The following is a 27,364-nucleotide window of genomic DNA, read 5'->3' on the forward strand; positions in this document are numbered from 1 at the left end:
TTCGAAAAACTCAAAGCTGTTATTGAGAGATCAAGATTTGTGTGAAATAAAAAACCCGGTTTGTTCTATAAAAAAATCCGAATTATTCGATATTCGAAAAACCACGACTTCAAAAAACCGCCTATTGCTATCCACAAAAACCGGTTTGATAAAACCGAATTAATCACCCTAATATGTACACATACATACATACATAGTATTTTGCGATCTGCTCTAGTCCAGTTTGCCCAAAAACGTTGTGAATCAAAAATGTTTTAAAATAGAATTCCAGAGACATGGAAAAAAATTAATGTTTTTACATACACTGGCGGCAGAAATAATAGGCTCGTCGTACTCTTAAGAATTTTGGCTATATTCATTTAGTTTATTTTATGTTTAATATTTTTTTTTATAAAAGCCTAGGTAGTTATGCAACAAACATCATAGAAAATCCGCTTTTCAAACTTTGAACAAAAATTATAAAAATTCGACAAATTTTCACCAAATTTTCAAAATTTTTGTTCAGAACTTTTTTTAGTATAACAAAAATCAAGTTTCAATTGGCTACAAAATACCGTTGATTTTAAATAATAGTCTATGCTGACGGTGTCACGCATTTTTTCCCATACAAAGTGTGCTCGACAATTTTTTTATATGGAAGAAATGCCTAGCATCGTCCACAAGAAAAAAAAAATTCAAAAATCAATGGTATTTTCTACCCACTTAAAACCTTCTTTTTATTATACTAAAATGGAATGGGCTACAAAACCGCATACCAAAAATTTTTCTAAAAGTTTAAAAATTGGGTGAAAATCTGTCAAATTTTTATAATTTTTGTATAAAGTTCGAAAAGGTTTTTATAAAAAAAATATTTAACATAAAACAAACCATGGAATAATAGCCAAACCTCTTCAAAGTAAGGCGAGTCTATTATTTCTGCCACCACTGTATATATATCAAAATCTTTTTTATAACTCCGCTACAAATGATGTGTCATGCTTAACGAAATGAATCCGCATAAATACATAAGTATATAAAAACTTATACATATTCATTGTTTTTTCTGACTACCATTTCAATGTAATATATCTATATACATACATATATATTTACTATGTTTACTCGCCAACAAAACAAGGTAAACTTTAGTGCTCTTTATTTAAGTATTTATTGAATGAGAGTAAAAGTCTCAGAGCGCTTTTTCCAGCACTTAGTATACACTTAACTGCACGAATATTTATATATTTATTTCACCGGCTCCCACTTTGGGCTTTATCGCGCCTGACTCGCTAAGTCCAAATGATTATCTGTGGAATTTTGACGACTCTAATTGCTGATAAGAATGCCTTGCAAAATCAGACGATCGTCCAAGCGACGAGTGAATTTAGCAAACTAGCAAATTTGCAGTCTACATTGTGGGAGGCAAACGAATTGACGCGTTATGCGCCATCTAAATACTTAAAGCGCTAAATATATCTACTAAATACAATACAATATTTAATAAGCACATACATATATACATATTTTACATACTTATTCAAGTATTTACTTAAGAAAATTTCTGCTTTACTTAAGAAAGTGTCGCATTATTAATACAGTGTTTTTGTTGTTTTCCTTTTGCTATCGTTTATTCGTTTTCTAGTGCAAATACAATTAGTAAACGTAATCCGTGCAAGTGACACAAAGAAAAAGAACCGAGACCGTTAAGTAAATAAATACTTAGTTTTTGTGAAGTGCGGTTGCACGCAGCAACTTGCAACCACTTGCGTCGCGTATTAGAGTGGGTGTAGAAAAAGACCCACATACATACATACATACATATTTGTACAATCATCACACAACAGTCTACACATCTAGCGCAAACAGCACCAGAAAAACAAACATCAAAGATGACCTCTTCGCTGTGTCACTTCCTTTGGCGATTGAGTGTCGTAGCGCTGGGCGCACTCTTCTTCGTCGGCGGCGTTTATATGTTCGCAAATTGGATTGATATATTTACGCGCATGCGTGGTGAGGTGAGTAAATAGTCATTAAGATTAAAAAAATAAATAAAAATAAACTAAAAAGCGTGGCTTATAGCCTATTGCCACCAAAAGCTTAACTCCAGTTCAGAGCGCAGGTAGGTTTCAGGAATTTTAATAAAAGGTTCGGCAAGGTTTATTGTTAAATACTTTTTGCTGTTTTTCCCTCCGAGTTGTAAGCGTCTTTTTCCAATAGCCATAAACTGCAGCTAAGGCTTGGTGGAAATGAAGTATTAGATTACTAATATTTACTATGAAACATGGTTAATATTCCGCATTTGTCGCTTACTTATGTGCGCTTAATGTAAAATTCTTGGAACGTAAGCAATCAGTAAGTAGAATTCTGTGTAGTTATCGCCTTTTTTTTGCGTGAAAATTTGAACACCTGCACATTTATCACAAAACATTTGATTACTTATCAGCAAAGTGGCACACCTGTGTCAGCCCGAGCAGTGCCGTGCATTGCGGAAATGGCCAAGCATTGCGAAAGTGGTCTAGTCTACCTATCAGCAAAGAAAACTACACAGAACCATTATTAGTAATTTGGAAAATTATGTTAGAGCAAAAACAACAAAAAAAAAAATCAAATACGCCTATGTACTATTTAATCTGACTGATAAATTTGGCATCTGATTATCAAAAGTTTGTAAATATTTAATTGCAGTGATGATTCATGTAAAAGTATCTAACTAAAATTTGAAGTGCTTCGATTACCGTTAAACTTTGGACCATACATTCAAGGAAATAGAAAAAAATTTATTTGTTTAACCCTTTGCTGACTCAGCTAAACTAGTTACCTTAATATAGAAAGATTTTTCAGCTGAAGAGCTTCGATTTTTATGACGTTTTTCTGTAAACAAACAAACATTTTAAATAGGGCCGTTATTAGGGGCTGTCTCGATAACGAAACGAAAACTTCATATAGAGTGACGTATAAGAAATGAAAAATTAATTTTTTACTATAAAAATTTCTTAAATCTGTATTCAGCCTAGAAGAAATAAATATATATGTATTAGTATAGTAAAACTGCGTTATGAGTTAAAATCGAACAAAAAATTTCAAAACACTCGAAATAATGAATATACTCTTAAAAATGGGGGCCAAATTTAGTAAAAATGCGTTTTAAGTTTTTCTTTCTGGCGTCAGGATTTTTTTTATAGAGACCTTTGAAATTTTAAATATTTGAATAGCTCCAAAAATTATTTAAAAAACTTAGTGCTATATAGAATAAGATTATGGCTACCAAATAGAAGATAAAATCCTTTACAATTGAAAAATATTAATTTTTTTGTGCAAAAGGACGAATAGGCATTGAAAATGACCTTTAAGAATGTTGTCCTTACCTTGAAATAGACAGCAGTAAAAAAATTTGGTCATAACGTTTAATGCTTAAATTTACTTCCTAATTACTTTTATCGTTGTTATTTTTATTGCAAAATGTAACCTTCACCCCTCTATTTATACGCAGGTACATATGTATGTACTATAAATATATGCATAGCAAAGTTTGCAGTTTTATAGACACATATTATGTTAAATTATTTTTTTATTTGAAGACAGTTTTTTTATTTAATTACAAAGACAGTTTTTTAATTTAATTACAAAAATGTGACTGGAGAATACCAGAAATAAATTATTCAAAATGTTTGTAAAATTGTAAAGTATATACATTAGGGTGGGTCAAATTGTTCGGACGAAAGTTTTTCGACGAATCGCATAGTATTTTATGCTTTTATAGATAATTCTAAGAGAAAATGTACAATACACTATAATTCGGAAATGAGTTTCTAGCCTGCACATTTTTAAATTAAAAATTAAATTTCACAATATTAGTTGTTTTCATCTTTTCTTAAAACTTTTGTATATAAAATATCTGGATTTAGATCTCTTACATTTGATTTTTTTGTTTAAGCTATTTGTAGAAAGTAAATACATCTGTTTTGTGTCTATACTTTCTCTTAGGATTATCTGCACAATCAGGAAATACCCAGCCTAATGTACATATGTATGCATACATAGTTGTCGATACATTGGCTGATATCAACATCGATAGTTTTCAGGGTGTTATTATCGATAAATATGTATATTTATCCATAATGTCATAAAATGTTATCGATTTTTTTCGATACTCATACCGATAAACTTTTAAATAATATAACTATGGTCCCGTGACCAATGATCGGAATCTGACTAAAAAATTTGCACGCAAATTCATCAACAATGATGTGAACCTCATAGAGATCTGTTTCCATTTATGATCAGCGTTGCCGTTATGGTCCAACGGAACGAAAATTGGAAAAAACGCGATTTTTTGACACTTTGACCTTGTTTTTCTCAAAATCTGAACCAGATGGAAACTTTATACCTACGGATTCTTGATCAGCACCAGAAAGTCTATCAAAAACAGCTTTAACATTTGCCGCATCAAAACCAGTGTTGCCCTGTGCTATCAATCAGTTTTCTTTTTCCACTTAAAAATAGTTAAAAAACTTAAAAAAAAAGAATATAAAAAACTAAATATTAAAAAAAAAACTTTTAAATAAAACAAAAAAAGTTAAGGCTTTATTCATACTGTAATCTCCTCGTGGTCGGCTTCGAAAACTAAAACACTAAACTTCAGGCGCGTTTTTTTATCGGCCATATGGGATTCGCCATTTCGAATTTTTTAAATCTAACTGCAGATTCGAAATCGGCGACGTCAATCGCCCTCGAGTAAAAAATTATCCGATTGACTTTCAAAATATTGTTCGCCATATTAGATCCACCATTTTGAGTTCTTCAAATATAACTTCAGATTCGCAATCAGCGATCCAAAAAACCTCCGAGTTCCGATAAGATTTCCATTTTTGGCCACTTTTGATCATGTATGTACATATGTATGTATATGAACAAGGGTGTACTAATCGACTAATCGAATATTCGGATAGTCGATTTGCAATAAGACGTCTACTTCTAAGTTTCATTTTGTTTGCTATTTACTCAATTTTGTCAAGCAGCTGATTAGACAGAGAAATTTTACTAAGGGCCGGTTACTCAATGCCTGGTTAACACTAATCTGCGGGTAAACATCGTTATCGACGTTACTGACTCGACGACGTCGATATTGATTTTTAACCGGAGATTAGTGTTAACCGGACATTGAGTAACCGGCCCTAAATCTGAAAACATTAGGGCTGTTCAGGATATGCACACGATGTTCTTGCATTTGGATATTCGGTGCATTTGTAGATTCACAACAAAAAAATGCACACGGTTGCCATTGCAGCGAGCACAAAAAATTTGCTAATGCTATTCCAATTGCAAATACAAGACCTGATGTAAATTTAATGCATGGTGTTTTTTTTTTGCTTTTCATGCAAAGAAGATAGACTTCCTTCAAACTTGTAATTTAATGAGACAATGTGAAGCCATAAACCTTGTACAACTCGCTAAAGCTTATCACCACAATAAGCTGATAAATAGCAACTTTCGACAACCTTCGGTCGAACAAAATTACAGTTGAAATTAATGAAATGGGAGCAGCGCGCTGCCCGAGAGCCAAAAAGTGCTGCACAGAGTTCCACTTTCTTGTGAGTGTGTATGCAATTAAAATTAATTTGCTTAATGACTTTGCAATAATCCTAAAAGTAACAGAAAAGAAAATCTTTATGTGCATATAAAATATATATTTCAACATCTTTTAAGTCAAATTGTCGTAAAATTTAGTAGTCTCAACAAGGTAACTTGAAAATTTTAACAAAGAGCATTTTGTGTATATACACATGCATACAAATACATACATACACTACATCCCAGTGAGCAAAATTAAAAAATAAGAACACAGGCCGACAAGATTTTTTAACTAGAAGCCAGACTGTAAAGAGAGTCATGTGTTACCTCCGACAGATTTTGGGAAATCACGATTGATGTTTGGAATGCAATTTCTCGAAAACGCGAGGATGCACAGAGTGCTTCCCTTCCATATAAAATGTGGGCAAAAATAGAATTATGGACGAANTACACTACATCCCAGTGAGCAAAATTAAAAAATAAGAACACAGGCCGACAAGATTTAGATTTTTTAACTAGAAGCCAGACTGTAAAGAGAGTCATGTGTTACTTCCGGCCGATTTTGGGAAATCACGATTTAAGTTTGGAATGCAATTTCTCGAAAACGCGAGGATGCACGCACTCTCCCTTCCATATAAAATGTGGGCAAAAATAGAATTATGGACGAATTTAAATGAAATTTTTTTTTTGGAAAACTTTCATAGTTTCACCGTCAATGCAGTTTGAAGTTGAAAATTCAGGTTCTTGGGAAACTTATATAGGTATGTATGTATATATAGTTCCTTCTATTTTCAAAAGTGAGGTGTCAAACGACAAGGCTTGGCCTGTAGATGTGCAATAAAGTTTTATTTTTTTGAAACGGGTTGCCACCTGTTACAAATTATATTAAAATTATTTAATAAGTACATTACATGGGTATCAATTGAAATGGGTTTGAAAATGCTTTACTTCTACATGACACGTAAAAGGGTTGCCACATGTTCAAAAGAAACAAACTCACTTTAATTGAAGGAATACGGTAACTGAAATATGTATATCAAAATTGAACATATTGAGCAAGCAATAAGTAAAGAGTAAAAACATTTTTAAGTCAATTTAAGAGTCCAGTAATTTAAAAGGAATCAGAAACAATCACTGATTAACAATGTATGTATTTGTAATAAAAATAACAAATACGTTGTCGTAAACCTTTGGTTTGAACAATTATTAATTTAGTTTAAACAAATTTGAATTTACAAACAAGTGGCAACCCTCTACGTAATATTTGCAAGATAAAACCTTCTTAAAACTCGTTCGGCTGTCTCCCATATGGTGATATCTATCTACTTGAATTACCTAATTCCTTTAATTCAAATGGAATTAGATTTTTTGAACAGGTGGCAGCCTTCTACATGTAGTTGAGAAATAAATCTTTTTCATACCCATTTCGATTGATACCAATCCCTTATTAATTCATTTAACTTATTGCAAAATTGTAATTTAATTTTTTAACAGGTGGCAACTCTTTAAAAAAAATCAACCGCTATTGTCTGCGGGCCATTCTTTTTAATCCGACACTTCATTTTTGAAAATAGGCCGAATCGTACAGATATGATGGCACTGAAAAAAAAAACGAAAAAAATGATTCTATGCATTAGCAAAAAACCCATTTTTTCTTCTTTCAAAAGCCAGAAAAAACGTCAAACCAACATTTTATTTCAAAGAATATAGTTTTGACATTTGTTTCCATGAACAGCTGACTCATGGCTATGCTCTTATGTAAATTCTTAGTATAAAATATGTCGAATTTAGTGGCATATAATTTATTTTATAGAGAAATTTCTGCTTAATTCTTTTTAGTTGATAAATTACCTTTACAAAAATACCAAATACGTTCACATTGCAGACAACGAATTTTTTCGATTTTTGCCCACTTAGGCGGCACTATGGGATGTGACTAGATCACGGAATTCTTAACTTATTTAATTCTTTTTTGTTAATTGTTCTTGGGTTTATGAAGGATTCTCTTAACAAAAAAAATTTGTCGAGCGCTACATTTATCAACAATTTTGTAGCCACTTTGTATGTTACATGTACGATAAAATGGTACTTGTAATACATTTTTTTTACTAAATTAACGATACTTTTTACTCAATGGATAACGCCATTTGAAATATCTTGATTAGTTTGGTACTAAATTTCCGATCAAAATTTTAGTCAAAAACGGATACACCACTGGAAAGATTTTATTTTAAAATATACAACAGCATCTATAACTAAAAATCGTAAAAATGGCACTTACGACAATTTTGTATCCAGGCGACGATATGTACATATGTACCTCCGGAATAGTTCCATTACGAACGACAGATTTTCTAGTGATCTGAATGATAGAGTAAAAAATTTAACTTTGGGTTTCGTTGCCGTGAAGAAACAAATCTTGTCGTCTGCCCTCGAATGGCAGCGCTATTGGCAGATCTTCCCTAATACAGCTTCCAAAGAGATGGTGTTGTTGCAAAAGTCCTTCCTGAAAGCGTCATTTTGCCGACTGGGAGATTTGGCAAATATGTATATGCATCTATGTGTACATATGTGAATATGTATGCCCTTAATATTTTGGGATTTGCAAATGATTTTTTATTTTTTTTTGAAACCATTATTATTGGCGTTTCACAAAAAGGGTTAAGGAGCAAAAAGTGTGTTATTATTTATGCCTGCGAGTATGTATCTACACATGTATTAAGTAAATTTTAAAATTTTCGAAAATGCATGATATAAATTAGGTTTTAATTGTGTACACGTTTTGCATATTTAAGTCATACGGCGCGCATCCGCTACAGGCACTTATCGCATTTGGTGGATTGTATTCTCAAGCATTTGTGGTTTTAAGCAACCATCTCCCCTGACAAAGCTTTAAAGTGTCTTTTTTACCTTAAAAAAAGTGTGACATTTATTTACCAATACTAATTTTTTGGATTTAAAAGAAAAGGCGAGCATGCGTTATATGGAAAAACATTAATGGGCATCCTGATTCCAAAAATTCAAAGAAAGAAATTTGAAATTTTGATGGAAATTTGGGAATATTTTTAATTTTCTACAAAGTTTGAAACTTGCATTCATAAAGTTTTTGGAAATTTTTTTTTTTTTATAAATAAATGTGCTACACCTTCAAAAAAAGTTCTAAAAACCACTTGTAATTTTTGTGGCTTGAATCTTGCACTTCTGAATAAAGCTTCAAAAATTTAAATTTTGATGCCATTTTTTTTTTAATTTTTATTAATTTTTCTGAAATGAATCTAACAATGTTTTAAATGAATATTATTAAAAATAATTAAATAAACAACGTAATTTTGAATTTTGTACCAGCTCTTGTGTCCATGAGTGTATGCCTACGCATTTTAATTGCCTAAAATGTAAAATTTTTGTCATAAATACTATCATAAAATTTAGTCGCCAAATACTGCGTATAAATGTGTATTATTGTGCTATTCTCAAAAATGTGCAAAATTTGTTTATTTATTTGGCTTAAATTAAATACTTTCATATGTATGTATGTGCAATAGGGTGGTCCAAAATAAGTAAAGGATTGTTCTATATAAAAAAAAATATACCACTTTTTAATTTTGAAATCAAAATAATTTAGTGGTCGCTCAAAGCGTTTTCCATGTATTTTATATGGGGAAAAACAATTTTTCTTAGAAATGGTATAGAATTCTTGAAAATCAAAATTTTTCTATCGGAAAACTTGGTTTCTCTTCAAGAGACTTCCAATAATAGTACCCAATTACCTGTTTATTAACCATTTTTTTAATAGTAACCAAAAGAATGCAATACGGTGACCCATAAAAAATGTTAGTATGTATTATAAAATTATAAAATAAAGAATTGGGCATTATTGTTGGAAGTCATAGAGAGAGAGAGAAACAGAATTTTCGGATCAAAAAGTATTTTCATGAATTCTATAGCACTTCTACCAAAAATTATTTTTCCCACATATAAAATACATTGAAAAGTTTGAACGCTTGGGCGATCTCTAAATATTTTTTGGTTTCAAAATTAAAAAAACGAAAAACAAGCGTATATTTTTTTCAGTACAGAACAATCCTAGGGGGAGAGCATTAAAATTCCGACTTTACTTTTTTCACATGCATTTTTGGACCGCCCTAAAGTATAAACATACCTGCGTCATACATACAAAAATGGTGCTTTTAGACTATGCATTATTTCTTTGAACACCTGCAAAATAATTCTTACGATAACAATTTATACGCGTGTATTTATTTATCAGCCATGCGTCTTGTTTATTTTCCATTTGAGCATGTAATAAAAAAATTCTTCCATCAATAGTCAACAGTGTATCAAAATGGTTAAACCGGCATCTAATTCTAACTTCAGACTTACTGTTAGTTACATATTTCTTAGTTGCTTCACGTTTGCTTATAGAAAAAATATTAATTTTTAAGGGCTGTTTTCACAAGTAGCTTTTGAAATTTATCTGCACTTTTAAGACAAATTTTGATCTCAAAAAATGTATTTAAAAGACAGATCCATTTTTAAAGTTACTTGAGAAAACGGCACTAAAGGCATTCAAAAAGTTTGAATCAACAAAAATCTTTGTTTAAATGGGGTTTGTGACACCCAATCTGACGATATTTGTTACGGAAATGCTCCTGTCGAATTGCCAGGTTAAAAAGGTGTCCAAAAGAAATTAAAGTTATAAAAGATCAAAGCATTTGACTAGTAAAGACTCCTACTTGGCTGTCTTTAGCAATTATACCAGCACTTATATAATAATACTAAATGTGTTTAATCGGCTCTCCAAAATATGTAAAATTCCTGGGTATTTAACTGAATGTGATAAGGTAGACAATCTAATTATTTACGAGTACTTCAAGGTAAATAGCCTCTCATTTTTGTTGTTGGTATTGCGAACGAAAAATGACACTGAAGATGGCACAACGCCGAAACCGGTTTGTCTCCAAACCAAATTTGACAAGGGATGACGGAAAATCATTATAATACGAGTACCTAAAACAATACCCTTCGTTCTAAATTAACTTAACATCTTTAAACGCTATAGTTTGTATCTTGATACATACATATGTAATAATATGAATTGCCAATGGAGACCGCTCAATGCTGAGAGCTTATTTCCTGATATCTATTGCTGTCAATCTGATAGTTTGACCACCCTATTTTCATTAAAAAAAAGCGCGTTGGTGGTAACATCGATAAAATTTTGGTTCTAAATCAAACTAAGACGCTGTTCTCTTTTAGATAATTCAAGATTAATGCTGCTGCCCACACACAAATATTTGTTTTAATATGGCTCATATCTGTCCGTCAAAACTCTAGCTGGGTGGCAATAAACGCCTGTGGTTGTGGGGTAAGAGCGCTCAACATTTTAATACAAAAAATACGTTCGGCGAGGCTGCTGAATTTTAGTTTTCATATTTTCAGAGGATATTGTTAGGTAGGGATGACAAAATAAAATAAAATAATCGATTATTAATCATATGGTTAATCATAAGCCAAAACAAATTAATTGCTATTAATTGTAATTATTGAGAATTAATCGATTAATCGAATTTTTAAAGGCATTTTCTTACAGTGAGTGTTCACAAAAATATTTTTTCATTAATAATTTCTAATTCTCTTCTTAATTAGCCTTAAATAGAATAAAACGAGCACTTTAGCGCCGATAATTATTTGTTATTTAACCATTTTTGTAAAAAAAAAAATTTGGTAATCGTTTTGTTGTTAAGCAGTTCGGTTTCTCGGAGGCTCTGTCATCAGTTTTTAAAAAAAGCGCTCAGCAGACACCGAGGCGTCAACTAAATGACAGTATTTTTTCGAAAGTCCGTAAAGATTTGGATAAACAGTTTTCATTTCCTCAAAATTGACCAACTTGCCTACATACGGCTTATTTACAACCAACTACTAGCAATGCGTGTATAGAGCCTTTAACGTGGCCACACTTAGCTTTGTAGCCTTTACAATGGGCTTACATGCGCAATTCTTGGGGCTGTTGGAAATTTTAGACAGCTACGGAATTCCTATTTCTTGAAAATATTTTTACGATTATTTTACAGTTAATCGATTAATGAAACAAAAACTATGGGACAATTAAATCGTAAATTGGATAAAAATGATTTAAAAAAATGAAATGATTAATCGCTGCCATCCCTAGTAATAGGCTGCGTTTAAAGATTGACAGGACAATTATGAAAACGGTGTCTCAACTTACCACAGCCTTTCGAAAGAAAAAAATCTTTTGTAAAACAATTGTGTATTCTTTCAACTTTCTATCTTGAAAGCTCTTGTCTTTCGAAAGACTAATTGAAAGATCTGTTATTATGTTTGTTCAAAAAAGAAGGAGGTTATCAATTCATCGGATTATTTTTTTTTGTATATAACCACATAACTTTGGACCACGTTAACCTATTCCGATAATTCTTTTTCTCAAGGGTGTTTCTTTTTAATACCTCAAAATCCAAAAATTTAAATAAAATTTAACTATACAAGAAAAAATATTTAAAAAAATAAACATGTCTTTAAAAATTAAACGAAAAAGCTTAGACTTTGTTGCTTTTTCATTTTTTCCTAGTAAACATAATCGTGGTGCAAAGCTCAATAACAATATTAAAATAAAAAAATATTGTTCCTAAAACTAATAAGAATTAAAAAAAAGTAATTCACAATTTTAAATTCAAAAAATTAAATAAGTTCGTCTTCTTCTTATTTGGCATTAAATAAGTTAGTAAAGATTAAATAAAAAATATATATTTTTTAACAATAAAATCTAATAATTAAGAGAAACTTAAAATAAAGTAAATATAAGGCTCTAAAAGTCAAATGAAACTAAAAACAAAATATTTTTCTTCTTAAAACAATAAAATCTAAAATTTGAATTCAAAAAACAAGCAGAATCTTTACATACAATAAAATTGTAACAGGCCAATGTCTGTACATTATAGATATTGAAGACAAATTTATATGGGGGGGTATTTATTTGAGCAAGAGAAGCCGAATCCACAATTTTTAGAATTTTTGTCTGTCTGTATGTTTGTACGCGCATCATTCGAAAACTAATGCATGAAATTGAATTCAGCTTTCACCGATGTATTGCTAGAGGTCTAACTTAAAATATAGAAAAAAAAAAATAGAGAGTTGCCACCTGTTTGAAAATTGCAGTTTTAGTAAATTCTTTAGACAAAAGAAATATTACAATATGGTTATCAAAAGAAGAAATTTAATCAGGCTTTTAGCTGAAAATATTTTTGTGGAGGGTGCCACTGTTTGAAAATTTTAATCTAATTTAATTGATAAGATAAATTAAATATTGCAATATGGGTATCAAACTGAAGCGGTTTAGGAAAGCTTACTTACGAAAATGGTTTTTAGGGGGGTTGCCATCTGTTTGAAAATTTGCATTTAATTAAATCGATAAAATAAACGAAATATTATAATACTGGTATCAAACAACACAAAGGCGCAGTGAAGCTCGCCGGGTATTTGCTAGTTAAAAATAAAATAAGTTACCAAAAATTAAATGTAATAAAAAATATGTGTATTTTTCTTTGTAAAGCAATCAAATCTAAAAGTTAACAAGAAAAAGATTTCGCCGTGGTTTTGGCAAAATGAAAAATTCCTTAACAAATTTTCAATAACAATCTGCAGAGATCGTGACATTGTGACTATTTATTCAAATCTTATAGGCAGGCTTTGCTTGTCATTTGATCCTAAAATTAAGTAGAATGCATTTTTTTTTTGCATTGCTGTTGATACTAATTCAACAATATTTAACTATTATCCTCATTGGCGATGTTGGATTTCGGTTGTTGTTGTTGTTGTTGGCGCAACACTAAAAAGCCCTCTCTAAATCCGCTAGTCTATCAATCGGTTTCGTCAAGCTTAGCTAACCAACGGCAGCCCTATGAAACGTGATGTTTTGACAGAGTCGGACCAAAGTGAGAGGGGTATTAGCTGAGTGTGAATGGGGGCACGTGAAGAGGTGGTTGGTGTCGTGTGGGCTACGGTCACAAGCCGGACATGTGTTTGGTAAGACGCGGTCGAGTCTGCAGAAGTACAAGTTCAGTCGACTGCAGTATTCACACCATAATTAAGCCATAGCTAAGCGCGTCTCTCGAGGTAGCTGAAGCTCTTCGTCTAAGATGGATGGTGGTTGAACTCCAATGATGGCATTTACGGGTTGAGTTTTTTTTTTTTTTTTTAATGCCGATTGTCACTCGATGAATGTTGTTTATGGCTAGCTCATCGGTACAACGATAGGTCCAGTGGTTGTGCGACAGCAGGTTCTAAGTACTGGAATGACTCGGGTTTTACCAAGGCGAACTTATAGAAGGTGGTGTTGATGGCGAATTTAGATTTTCGCCGAGGTACGTCTTAATGTCAAAATGATGTGTTTGTTGTAAAATGAATTCGCCTTGTTTACAACAAACACATCATTTTGACATTTAGTAGTACCGCGGCGAAAATTTAATTCGCCATCAACACCACCTTGTATAAATTCGCCTTGGGTTTTACCCAGTCAAGGGTTGTTGTTTTGATAATATAAAGCTGTTTAGATCGACGTTCTCTACCAACCGTGAGTTCTCAATCATAAGATCAACTGCACGTGTGTCACAAAAATGCAACGAAACTCTCTTTGGATGGATATTGAGCGTTTCTCGCACAGGGTGTACATCTATTTTTGTTAATTTATGCTCGATTTTAGTTTTGTATTATCGTTTATTTTTTAATTTAAACTTGTAGTATATCTTATCTTATTACGTTGGTCATAAAAAAACACTTGAATTTTCGTCATTGCTTTTTGTTAGTTATTTAGTGTTCTTCTTACTTTGATGAGTCATAAGCGCGCTGGCTTCATATATGTACAGGAATTTATTTTCAAATTATTAACGTTTTAGTATTCTATGAGTGATATTTACTTAGTTGACTGAAATAAAGACAAAACTCGAGAAAATAAAAAATTAAAGATATTAAATCATTACTTTACAGAAACAGCTATATAGGGCAAATTTTTAATAACTTTTCATATTTTGCTTAAATCTTTCCTATATCGAGTTCTATTGGAACTTTATTAACGGCAATCACTTTTTAAGGCGTTAAAACTGAAAAAAACCTCAAGCGCAAAACCCTTTTTTAGAATCTGACGCGCACACAGCCCATAAATACGAGGAAGTATTACCTACCGTCATAAGTCCACGAAATAGATAACCACAAATACATGCAAACATACGAGGGGAGACTGAAAAGTTTTTAGCCTAAGTATAGTTACCGTTAAGTGTCATTAATGTCTTGTACTGCGTGTTACTAATTGCTAATACACTTAGGCCCAATTTCAGATTATACATTTGATCTGTACTTAAATAGCCAATATTGGCTGTGTTTGTACCAAACAACCAAGACTGATAGGTACGTTGTTTTATCAATCTTGCCAAAAAACAATCAGCTGTTCAGTACAAAATGTAAATAAGCAAACAAATGCAACAACAATTTCAAGTAGCCTAATCAACAGTATTGCGACTTGTTTGGCATATTTGAATAAAGTTGATCTCAAACTTAACGAAAGTTAAATGGCGTTTCAATAACAATACAAAATTAAACTTAATGCAGTTTAAATATTCATTTGAAATTGGCGCTTAGTAGTATAAAGTCCGAATTTCATGTCATTATCGTAGTAACGCTATCAGTAATTGAGCCGTAACCATCACCATGTGTGAGTCATCCGCGCATTGTACGAAATTAGAGTACAGAACTGTCATCAAATTCCTCACAAAAGAACAGATGTCTACAGTGTATGGGGAGTCTGGACCTTCATTTGCCACCATCAAACATTGGAGCCGAGAAGAATTCAATCATGGCAGAACGTGGCTGGAAGATGATCCCAGTTCAGCGCGTCCAAACCCTGCCTAACGGCTTCCCCCTTTTTTTTAATTGTGAAGGTATTCTATTCATCGACTATCTTCCTAAAAAAAAAAAACTACAATGAACAGAGACTATTATGCGAATGACAAAAATGCGTCAAGTGGTTATCGAGAAACGGAGATCCCAAAGGAAGACTCCGCACAGCGTTGCCAGGTTGACGTTTTTAACGTCATTTGGACGTTTTTTGTATCCTGTTGACGTTTGGACGTTTTTTGTGTAAAAAATGACGTTTTTTAACTTCCCAGTAACTTTTCTTTGTTACTAAATCTTGCAAGAGGAACTGATTTTGAATCATTTTCTTAATAAATCTTTACAATCTTTGTGTTTTGCTGCAGCTGCTTCAAAAGATTTTTTTTTGATTCTTGGACTAAGGATCCCGTGTTCAAAGGCTGGTTGCGTAAACACTTGAGGTTACGAGGCTGGCTGTAATGTTTGCAATTGCACATTAAAAGCCGAATCAGGAAGAGCTATTGCAACACGCACGCTCACAAAAGCATCAAAATAGCTGTGCAGCATAAAACGTCAGAAAAAAGTAGGCGACTTTTTAAAGACTACATTGAAAATGTAATGAACGCAAAAAAGACTGAAATATTGCTATGCTCCTTCCCAGCAGAAAGTAATTTAGCATTTTCGACAACCGAAATGTCTACAAGAAACAAAACATTAAATATCAACGCCCTTCAAACTTGCACATTATTGCCCTGAAATTTAATGGGCTATCAAACTGCATACTCAAAAAAAAATCTATAAAATCTGAATTAAAAGTTGAAAATCTAGCTGAAAATTTGCAGATTTATTATAATTTTTGCACAGTTTTTGTGGATTTATATTTTGTTTGTTAAAGAGCTTGGATTTTATGGAAAAATAATATACATTAAATAAACGAAAGAGATACAGCCAAAATTCATCAAAATGTTGATGACTTAATCAGCTGATGACAAGTGTATGTATAAAATTATTTTTATATTAACGATCTCAAACCCGTTTACAATGAATTTTAAATGTGCTCTGTCGAATTGACATTTTAATATACCTTACGTACATATATACCATTGTACACAATAAAAGTTGAATAAGAACAATTTTTTCTACATTCATTTGAAAAAGACGTTTTTGGGTAGGAAATGACGTTTTTTCAGACCAAGAGTGACGTTTTNTGTTACTAAATCTTGCAAGAGGAACTGATTTTGAATCATTTTCTTAATAAATCTTTACAATCTTTGTGTTTTGCTGCAGCTGCTTCAAAAGATTTTTTTTTGATTCTTGGACTAAGGATCCCGTGTTCAAAGGCTGGTTGCGTAAACACTTGAGGTTACGAGGCTGGCTGTAATGTTTGCAATTGCACATTAAAAGCCGAATCAGGAAGAGCTATTGCAACACGCACGCTCACAAAAGCATCAAAATAGCTGTGCAGCATAAAACGTCAGAAAAAAGTAGGCGACTTTTTAAAGACTACATTGAAAATGTAATGAACGCAAAAAAGACTGAAATATTGCTATGCTCCTTCCCAGCAGAAAGTAATTTAGCATTTTCGACAACCGAAATGTCTACAAGAAACAAAACATTAAATATCAACGCCCTTCAAACTTGCACATTATTGCCCTGAAATTTAATGGGCTATCAAACTGCATACTCAAAAAAAAATCTATAAAATCTGAATTAAAAGTTGAAAATCTAGCTGAAAATTTGCAGATTTATTATAATTTTTGCACAGTTTTTGTGGATTTATATTTTGTTTGTTAAAGAGCTTGGATTTTATGGAAAAATAATATACATTAAATAAACGAAAGAGATACAGCCAAAATTCATCAAAATGTTGATGACTTAATCAGCTGATGACAAGTGTATGTATAAAATTATTTTTATATTAACGATCTCAAACCCGTTTACAATGAATTTTAAATGTGCTCTGTCGAATTGACATTTTAATATACCTTACGTACATATATACCATTGTACACAATAAAAGTTGAATAAGAACAATTTTTTCTACATTCATTTGAAAAAGACGTTTTTGGGTAGGAAATGACGTTTTTTCAGACCAAGAGTGACGTTTTCTCATGACGAAGACCTGGCAACACTGACTCCGCAAGACAATGCGACTTATATAGAAGGTTAAAAAAAAAACACTTTTTATTGTAGATAATTAGCAAAAACTGCGAAAAAATTTTACAGTACATTTTGGAAGCAACCAAGTCCAACTTGTATCAATATGTATGTGCTAATAGGTGGATACATACATATGGACACAAGTATTCATGATCGAAAAGCCTTATCAACAGCTCTAAGCTTATTTATTTTTTTTTTTTACAATTTGTCGGCCTACTCATAAGTCTTGCCGGCGCCAGATCAGAAATCATAACATAATTGATCTTGAAAGGCTAATTCTTAAACAAAATTGTAATTTTATTAGAAAACTTAATTAAACTAAAATTACAAATATAAAATTTATTTTCCTCATTTTTATTACGTATGTATGTACGTACAAAAATACACTTCAAATTTCTTGCCAGTTGACCATNGATAAGTCTTGCCGGCGCCAGATCAGAAATCATAACATAATTGATCTTGAAAGGCTAATTCTTAAACAAAATTGTAATTTTATTAGAAAACTTATTTAAACTAAAATTACAAATATAAAATTTATTTTCCTCATTTTTATTACATATGTATGTACGTACAAAAATACACTTCAAATTTCTTGCCAGTTGACCATTGACATCACGTTCACATGCAATTTACGCAGATTACAAGTATTACAGCGACTAGCGTAACTTATTTTGCAGCCCCTTCCTTGTAAACATTTCCCGTTAAATAGGAAAACTTTATAGGAATTTCACATATGTACTAAATTTTCCCACTTTCTCATTCGTTTCGCAGAAAATGGCGCTCAGTCCCGAATCGCCTTCTTATGCGGGTTGGAAAGTTTCACCGCTGCCACTCTACTTTGACGTATACCTCTTCAATTGGACAAATCCGGAAGATTTCTATGTGGGCTCTGGCAGGAAGCCACGATTCGAGGAACTGGGACCATATCGTTTTCGAGAAAAACCAGATAAAGTGGATATTCAGTGGCATAATAGCAATAGTTCTTTGTCATTTCGCAAATATGCGGCATTTTATTTTGATGAAGCCAACAGTAATGGCAAACTATCGGATCGGGTAACATCGGTCAATACAGTGGCGCATGTAAGCATAGATGACTTAAAATATTCAAGCAGCAAATTTGAGTAAGAACCAAAATAATTTATGTTTTCTTTTTTTTTTTAGGGTGCTGCCTTGAAAGCCGTTAATGGGTCATATATCCAAAAGCGTATATTAACAAATGTTTTAAAAATGTACAAGGAAGGTTTAACGGTTACCAAAACCGCTGACGAGTGGATGTTTACGGGCTATCGTGATCCGCTAGTAACAATGGGCAGTTTTGCATCGAAATTCGTCAAAGATATTGTGGTGCCATTCGATCGTATCGGCTGGCTGTACATGGTAAGTGTTTTCAATTGTTGACTGTTTATAGGAGAAAGACTGATAAATGAACTAATAAACATTAGTAGTACGATTATTACTTAGTTACTAGCAATGTTGGGCACACTTATTCATATTCTCAGTATTTGCAGATGTCTACATACTCAGTTAAAAGAAACATAGGTATTTAGGAGTTGATAGATATAAGAGTAAAAAAATAATAAAAAATTACAGTAATTAGCAGACGCTAAACCTACCTTACCTCAACTCACCTCATCTTTACTCATTTCAACAGCCCATCTCAATTCATTTCAACTCAACTAACTTCAATTCACCTCAGCCCAATTCACCCCACCCTCAACTCACCTCACCCCAACTCACCTTAACTCACCTCACCTCACTTCAACTCACCTTAACTCACCTCACTTCAATTCACCTCACTCCAACTTACCTTATCTTATCACTGCTCAATCTGCTCTGCTTCAATCTCGGAATAATTTTGAAAATCCCGAAGTAGCCTTGAAAAGCCCGTTTTGTTTCCGTGAATCGCGAAAATCTTAAAAATCGCGAAGTAGGCTCGAAAATACCGATAAGAAAAATCCCGGCGTAGTCTCAAAAAGCACAAAATATCGCCGAAAACCCTGAATTAGTCTCGAAAGTTCCGAAATAGGTCCAGAAATCCCGAAAGTCTTTAAAACCCCGAAATTATCCCGACCATTTCGAAAAAATCCCGAAAAACCCGAAAATCCATGAAATCCCGAAGTAGTCTCTAATATCACGAAAACATCACTAGAATTCCGAAAATCCCGAAGTAGTCTCTAAAATTCCGAAGTCTAAATACTTGTGTCCATTTTTTCTTGCAGCGCAACGATAGCTCCGCTTATGATGGCCACTTTAATATCTATACCGGCGCTGATGATCTAAGCAAAATGGGTCAAATTTACGAATGGAATCATAAAACACACAATGGCGTCTATGAGGGTGAATGTGGTCGCATTAGAGGTTCGATGGGTGAATTTTTCCCACCAAATCTTACTCCAAAAGATACAGTAGAAATGTATTTGCAAAACTTGTGCCGCACAATGCCATTGGACTATATGGAAACAGTGAAAATTCATGGAATCACAGCTTATAAATATGCTGCCACCGAAAGGGCGCTTGATAATGGTAAGTCGAATAAGCATTTGAAATATAATTCAGCGATTAGGCAACAAGTGATCTGTGTTATGCAAGTAAAGGGTCGCTTACCTAGTATCGCGAGTGATGTCGCTCCTTTTGGTAGCCACTATCTTTAATATATTAACATATGAATGTTGTATTATATTCAAGCATTTCTATATTAATAACCTTCTTGTATACATTCTACACACTTTTGAATTGAGCACTTTTTCACTTACACCGCGCTTACAAAAACGAAAACTAAAGTGTCACAAACAGCTGATTTACTTAGCTGGTTCACATTAGTGAATTTCCAAACCATTGTCTTCTGGGATAATAAAACCCTTTTAGGAAATTAATAGGCACTGCCAACTGAAGAATATTTCATAGGGAACTAGAAAATTCTAATCAAAATTTTTATAGCTGTTGTTGTTGTAATACCAATAATGTAAAAGGGTTGGCTTTCCAGAACGGAACCAATCGAGATTTCAGCGAAATTATATGGAATTTAGTCATGAAACTTGGTCAGGATATTGGGGGAGGCTTTCTCTACATGAATATATCACTCTCACAAATTAGTTGCTAATAGTAGGTGCAATCCCGTATTCCTCGGACTCGGACTAGTAAAACTGTCAAAAAGTAAAAATTCGCTCAGAGCGAGAGAGTAACATTGAAAAGTTCGTGATCGCTTTCTAGTAAAAAATGGTAACTTCTGTCAACTTCAACATGACCTCCAAATTTTGGTTGTAAGTTTTTGCTTATTTTGTATGTAAACACACTCAGCTCGCACATGTAAATAACCAAAAATACTTTCAAATTCATTAGAATCCACTTAAACAAGTAATTAAATACTTTTCAACATGAATTAGCAGAGTGCACTTTTCTTTTGTTTACAATTTGGTTGCCAAACACACTACAGCTGATCGTTTGACACATTTACAAGAATTTACCAGCAAAAAATTCTCGGACTAAAACTGGTAACTTCTGACAGAGAGAGAACCGTTTTTACTCTCTTTTTTGTCCTCTCAATAGTCAGAGAACCGAGTACGGGATCGATTTCCAGTAAAATCTGACTTGTTCTGACTAGTCCGGACTCGTACGGGATCGCAACTAATAATAGATTGGCGCTTACACATACATATGTTAGTGTTTGGCCGAGCTTCTCCTCCGGCTTGTGGGGTGCGCCCTTGAAGTTGTCACACAAGGCGGAGGAACCTGCAGTTTTACTCCGAACGGCGATTGAATTTTTATGAGAAGCTGCTTTTCATGGCAGAAATTCACTCGGAGGTTCGCCATTGCCTGCCAAGGGACGACCGCTGTTAAGAAAAAACCTTTTTCAATATTTTTTGTGATGTTGCTTTGACCAGAGGAGTGAAAGCGCGCACTGCTTACCACTACACCACAGCGGCCGACATTATTTTCATATATAAAATGTTAAAACCAAGGAAAACTAAACATTTTATAGATTTCGAAACTCCCTCAACCACCAGAGGGAGTCTTCATCATCTCGTACACTGACGACTGCCCAATATTGGCATCCCGCAAAGGAATTGATGACCTGTGCTCGAAACTAAACGCTTACCTTTCCTAACTTTCCTGCATCTGCGCTGCAAGGAGCCTAACCCTCTCTCCTACGAAATCCACAGCAACCATTTTACAACCTGGACGAAAGAGGGCAGACTACCGATGGCTATTTACGTCGATGGTGAACCGATTCCGAAACTGAACAACCAAAAAATTCTTCGTAGTAACCAGGTCCTTCTCGGCGCACACAACCGCAAGTGTCAGTAGAGTATAAAACCGCAACAAAGTCCTCAAATCGCTCGCCGGTAAAACTTGGGGCAGATATAAATAAATGTTATCGACAACATTCAAAGCAAATAGATGGCATGTTTGGTCAGCGGGACAAGTAGGGGCCGTGTATGAAGCTACAGAACTGCCATAATACAGTACTCCTCACTGCCGCGGGATGCATTTTAAAATCGCCAGAAATCCATTTACATAGTGAGGCCAAAACGCTCCCAGTAAGGGAGCACAATATCATGCTTAGCAAGCAGTTCTAAGTTGGGTGACGTGAGCACCCGAATAGGCACTTGCGGCAGAATGGAGAAACTTCTAAAGTTCGCTCGCCGTAAGCTCTTGTTCATGTATGATGGCCAGTTAGTAATACGCAGTGGATGAGGATTCAAACAACTCAGAACGGCACGTTTACAACTGACACCCCTCCAGCCAATTTTTTGATGCCGAATCGCCTCCTAGACACATCCAGAACTATATCATATACATATCTTCATGACTAAAACTGAATAAGACCGACTACAAATAGGTCTTGAACATCATAAGTTTCTGTCGGTGGGTACCTGTCTATCGGGCTGACCCGGAAGCACGACGGATCAAAACTATGCGTCCCGAAATTAAAGCATTTCTGTACCAATTAGCAGTGTGAGGCGGGCACACTAACCACCTTGGTCGGACATGAAACCTATAGCCTCTGCCGTACTCTAGCCCCGGCGTCTGGTTGCGATCTAACTTCACCTCGTGAAGACATAACCCAACTCTACCCGCATTTGCGTACAAAAACACAGCTACCACGATACTCCTCGAAGAAGCCTACCGCAATGAACTCTCCATGGTACCAGAATTAAGTCCCAGGTCAGACCTCGTGTATCCGAGACAACTACCAGTTAAGCTTCCACTCAGCTCTTGGACTGACGGTCGGTGACTAGGGTCCTCGGGGTTGTCAGGCCCGTCATTCCACTTATGCGGAATGCCCTTGCGTGATTACATACATATGCACATCGAAAGTCAATCAATACCTTCATCAACTCTCGCCCCATGAATGCCATCATTGTAGACCAGCCATCATCTGTCCTACACTTGGAGCTCGAGTTGCCTGGTGAAACGTTACTCGATGTCCAAAATATGAAGGTGTCCCGCACTACACTAACCATCCCTTTGCATACCCACGAAAACCTACTACAAGACCCCCCACCCCTTTAGACCAACCTTATCAAACAGCCAGTACATTTCCTGGGCCTAACATTCTATGAGATTGACAACAACACTTAATGAACTCATATTATCTTGACCCAGAAAACCTACTATTTATTAGAGTTTTAACTTGCATCTTTCATAGAGTTTAATAGCAGCCTATACTCCTGGTATCACATAATCTTAACCTTCTCACATTTTTCTTTACAGGCACACTCTATCCGGAAATGAAATGTTTTTGCGTGAACGGTGTGTGTGAGAAATCGGGCGTTATAAATTTAGGGCCCTGCCAATATGATTCACCGACTTACACATCCTATCCACACTTTTACAAGGCTGATCCTAGTTATTTGGAAGCGGTTGAAGGTCTCTCACCCGATCCAACCAAGCATGAGTTCTTCATGACACTCGAGCCAAATGGTGGCGTGCCCATGGATGTTGGCGGTGGCTTTCAGGCAAACTATCTAATGTCACCCGTGCCAGGCATGCCGTAAGTTGATTGTTGAAAGCAGTCCGACAAAGTTCGATATTAATTGTCTGCCTTTTTTTTCTTTACAGTCCCTTCGATAACATTCCACGCACGTTTATACCGCTTATGTGGGCTGAGGAACGCGTGCGCGTCACACCAGAAATTGCCAGCCAAATCGCTTTGGTGCCACTCATCGTTACACTGGGTCAGGTGGCGACTGGCATTATGTTTGCCATTGGGGTTTTGCTCATCTGTTGGTATCCAACAAAATATTTATCACACGTTTGTCGTGATCCGAAGAGTAAAAACGCTCTACTCAATCCGATTGTGAACACAACAGTGCGCTCGATTGCGTTAACGCCTTTGCATAAGCCACAAAAGGAGGTCGTTAGGTTGCTGGACAACAGTCAATTAAGCTCCGAAGTTGTACGAATCGAAGGTATGTTGGAGGCAAGCGAAAGTTTACTACGGCCGCCACCAACACCACCACCACCCTCATCGCTTCATGTGATAAGTAGATAGTATGCTCATCAGGACAATGAATAAAGTGCTCAGCGCGAGAGAGCGCCTGCCATTGTTTAGTGTTAATATGCAATTAAATTGAAAAACAAAAAACGAACAGAATTATAGTTAACTGTGCTAAACTGTAAATAATGAAAAACACAAGCAGCCTCATAGACAGTAGAATCCAAAAAAAAAAAATCACCAACGTGCATACTTAATTCTCTTAAGTAGTATGGTATCTAATATTGCTAAAAATAAGTCCATGTAAAATAGTAATTGTACTAGATGCTTGTAATGGTTAATTTATAAAATAATAATTTTTATATTCAAAACCGGTTCATGAACATTTTGCGTACTCACTGTAGCTCTGAGATAGAAACGAATTGATACAACAAATTTTACAAAGAACACCAGCGTCAAATGACAATCTAGTGTATAAAAAGTGAAATGTATATGCAAATATACATACAAATGTACATTAGGGTGCACCACAAAAAAAAAATTGCGGTTTTTCCACCGGAATTTTAAAACGTTTTATATTTTAAGACTGCCGCCAAAATATACTTAGATTTAGTGAGCTAGACCGATTTGAAAATAACTCCAAAAATTAAATTATGTAATTTGATTCCGTTGAAACAAATTTTTATAAATACATATTTACGCAGACCTTTCCAGCTAAAGTCTTCTATCGTCTTAGGGGATTTTTTAGGAAACGTATCTTTGAAAACTAATTTTATTGATAAAAAGGCTCGATTTTTAGAAGTATTTTCAATTAGGTCCAGCTCACGCAAATCTTAATAGTTTTCCGAAATTTTTTGGCGAAAGCCTTAAAATATAATAAATGATATGTTTCTGATAGAATGACAGAACCTATTTTATGGAGAACGATGCACCCTAATGTACACACATAATTATGTAAAAATTATTGCATTCTAAATTATTGCTATCTTTCCTTAAACGTAAAAGTCTGCTCAATCAATTGTTATCAATATTATTTCTATGAAAAATTTTTTATTAAATAAAAAAATATAATTTATTGGCATGGCATGTGACATTAGCTCATCGACATACATATCTATTTTACTCCTCATTTTCCATAACCTTATTACCATCACATATGTATAAATATATAAACGTACATACATAGTTACTTCCCACTGTAGTTTTTAAGTCTAAGAAAACAACAAAAAGTATTTTGAATTCAAAATTTATTATTATTAAATATTCCCTGAAATTTGGAAACTAAATTAAATTATTGAAGAAGATTATTAGTTTTTAAGTTCATAAATTGCTGATCTGTTTTTTTTTTGATATTTTCTTATGCTGATTTAAAATTTTTTTTATGCATTAAGCAAGAAAAGTGAGGAGACAGAACAGCAAAAAGTGATAAGCGAGAAAGCTTCCTGAATAAGAAACCAAAAGAAATTTTAATATGAAACAAAATAAAGATTATTACATAAATAAACTGTAATAAAGAATGAAAATGTGTTTTTTTTAGTTTTTTCTCAAAAAAAAAATAAAATATGTATGTTATACCTACATAGTTTAGGTGGCAAACTGCAAAACAACTGGAAAACTTTTTCTCAAAACTTTTTTGTCGGAGTACGGTTCATTGTTTAGTTCGGCACATTTGGTTCGGTTCTGAAGCGAAGAGCTGTTGATATTATTGCCTACATAAGAAACTATGGTTCTAAGCGGGAATTATACTTGAAATTCGGGGCTGAATACATATAAAATAGAAAACCGCAACCATAATCATCAAGTCATTCGGAAAGAAAATCAATTTCAATTTTATTCCACCAGAGAGTGTTCAGAACATTTTTGTCGCGCTCTCAGTGGGACAGAGTGGGAAAAGAACGGGCAAAAATTACCAACCAAAACGTTCCGGACAGGAACGTTGAATCCGCCTTAGGAAATGAAAAAAATATATATTTTTTCTTTGTTAAACCATAAAAATTTAATTGAATTGAAATAATAAATGAAAAATGAATAAAATAAATTTCTATAAATTGCATTTAATTTAAAAAATATGTTTCTTCTTAAAACAATAAAATATATAAACTAAAAGAAAATTAAATAAAAAAATACAAAAATAATAATTACAAAAAGCTGAAAAATATAAGTTTCTAGAAATTAAATGGAATTTAAAAAAATATTTTCCTTTTTAAAACAATATGAGCTAATCATTAAATTTAAAAAAAAGTAAGAAAATAAGTTTCTAAATACCAAAAAAGTTTTTAATCCAAAAAATCGGAAAATTAAAGGAAAATTTAATTAAAAAAAGAAAGAGTAAAAGTTTAATAAAATGAAAAATATATTTTTTTAAACAATAAAATATAGAACTTGAATGAAATTAAAATTTAAAAACAAACACAAAAAATTTCACCTGCCTTAGAACTCGACTTCGATTCTCCCGAACGGAACACCGATGCTTCGCTTAATGAAATTTAAAAAATGTGTTTCTTTTCAAACCAAAACAATCTAAAAATTAAACAAAAATTTAATGAAAAAAGAGAGAATAAATAAGTTCCTAAAAATTAAATGAAATCAAGAAAATAGTTATCTTTTCCAAACAATAAAATCTAAAAATTAAACGAAATTTAAGTTTAAAAGCAGAGATAAAAAAAATTCCCTCACCTGAGGACTCGTTCTCGGATCTCTCGAACGGAACACTGCCATTGTGCCTGTTAAAACAGCGCGAGCCAAATTATGTACAAGTGCTTTATATTAAAAGAGCTTTTCACCATGAAAGTTGGCAAGAGAGCTTTTTATTTGTAACCCTTCCGCGCCAGAAGAAATAACGTCGTTCAAACTATCTTGCCTACTGTCTTTAAATTTTCTTACAAAAGGCTTTTAGCCAGAATTTGCCTGTTGGTTTATTCTGGCACGAAAGTCTTACAAAAAAACTCCCTGCCAAATTTCATGGTGAAAAGCTCTTTTTACCTCCCTTTTATTAGCTCGGGNATATGGGCATTCCCATGGTGGCGCACGTGACAGTCGTACGATTTCAATGTGATACAAAAAAGGAATACCATTTGTTTTCTTTAACTTTTTTGGGCCATTGTATAGCACATAATTAGCTCTATATTTAACCGAAAAATGAAATCAATCGAACTACTTGGTCCTGAAATATAAGCATTTAAAGAGAGGGTCGTTACGTGACAAAATATGGAAGTTGATTTTTTCTTTTCTTACAAAATCGCAAAACTCTGCGAATTGTGGATGCCTATTTTTATGAAACTTATTTGAATATGATTTGGAACAATTCTAGTTGTTTTTAGAGTTTTTTGAATTAAT

At 33.5% G+C, this 27,364-nt stretch overlaps 1 protein-coding gene across 1 annotated transcript; it reads left to right on the top strand.

Moving 5' to 3' along the window:
• The first annotated feature begins 1,375 nt into the window (after positions 1–1,375).
• pes (peste) lies at positions 1,376–24,468 on the top strand. The gene is made up of 7 exons (XM_017626748.1): positions 1,376–1,394; positions 1,622–1,994; positions 18,361–18,669; positions 18,751–18,966; positions 19,809–20,112; positions 23,305–23,584; positions 23,653–24,468. The coding sequence occupies exons 2-7, from the start codon at positions 1,869–1,871 to the stop codon at positions 24,083–24,085; spliced, it is 1,668 nt and encodes a 555-aa protein (XP_017482237.1). The 5' UTR covers positions 1,376–1,394; positions 1,622–1,868; the 3' UTR covers positions 24,086–24,468.
• Positions 24,469–27,364: the final 2,896 nt, after the last annotated feature.

Source organism: Rhagoletis zephyria, unplaced genomic scaffold (assembly GCF_001687245.7).
Source record: "Rhagoletis zephyria isolate East Lansing unplaced genomic scaffold, Rhagoletis_zephyria_1.1 Rzeph_scaffold_04818, whole genome shotgun sequence".
In the NCBI taxonomy this organism is placed as follows: domain Eukaryota; kingdom Metazoa; phylum Arthropoda; class Insecta; order Diptera; family Tephritidae; genus Rhagoletis; species Rhagoletis zephyria.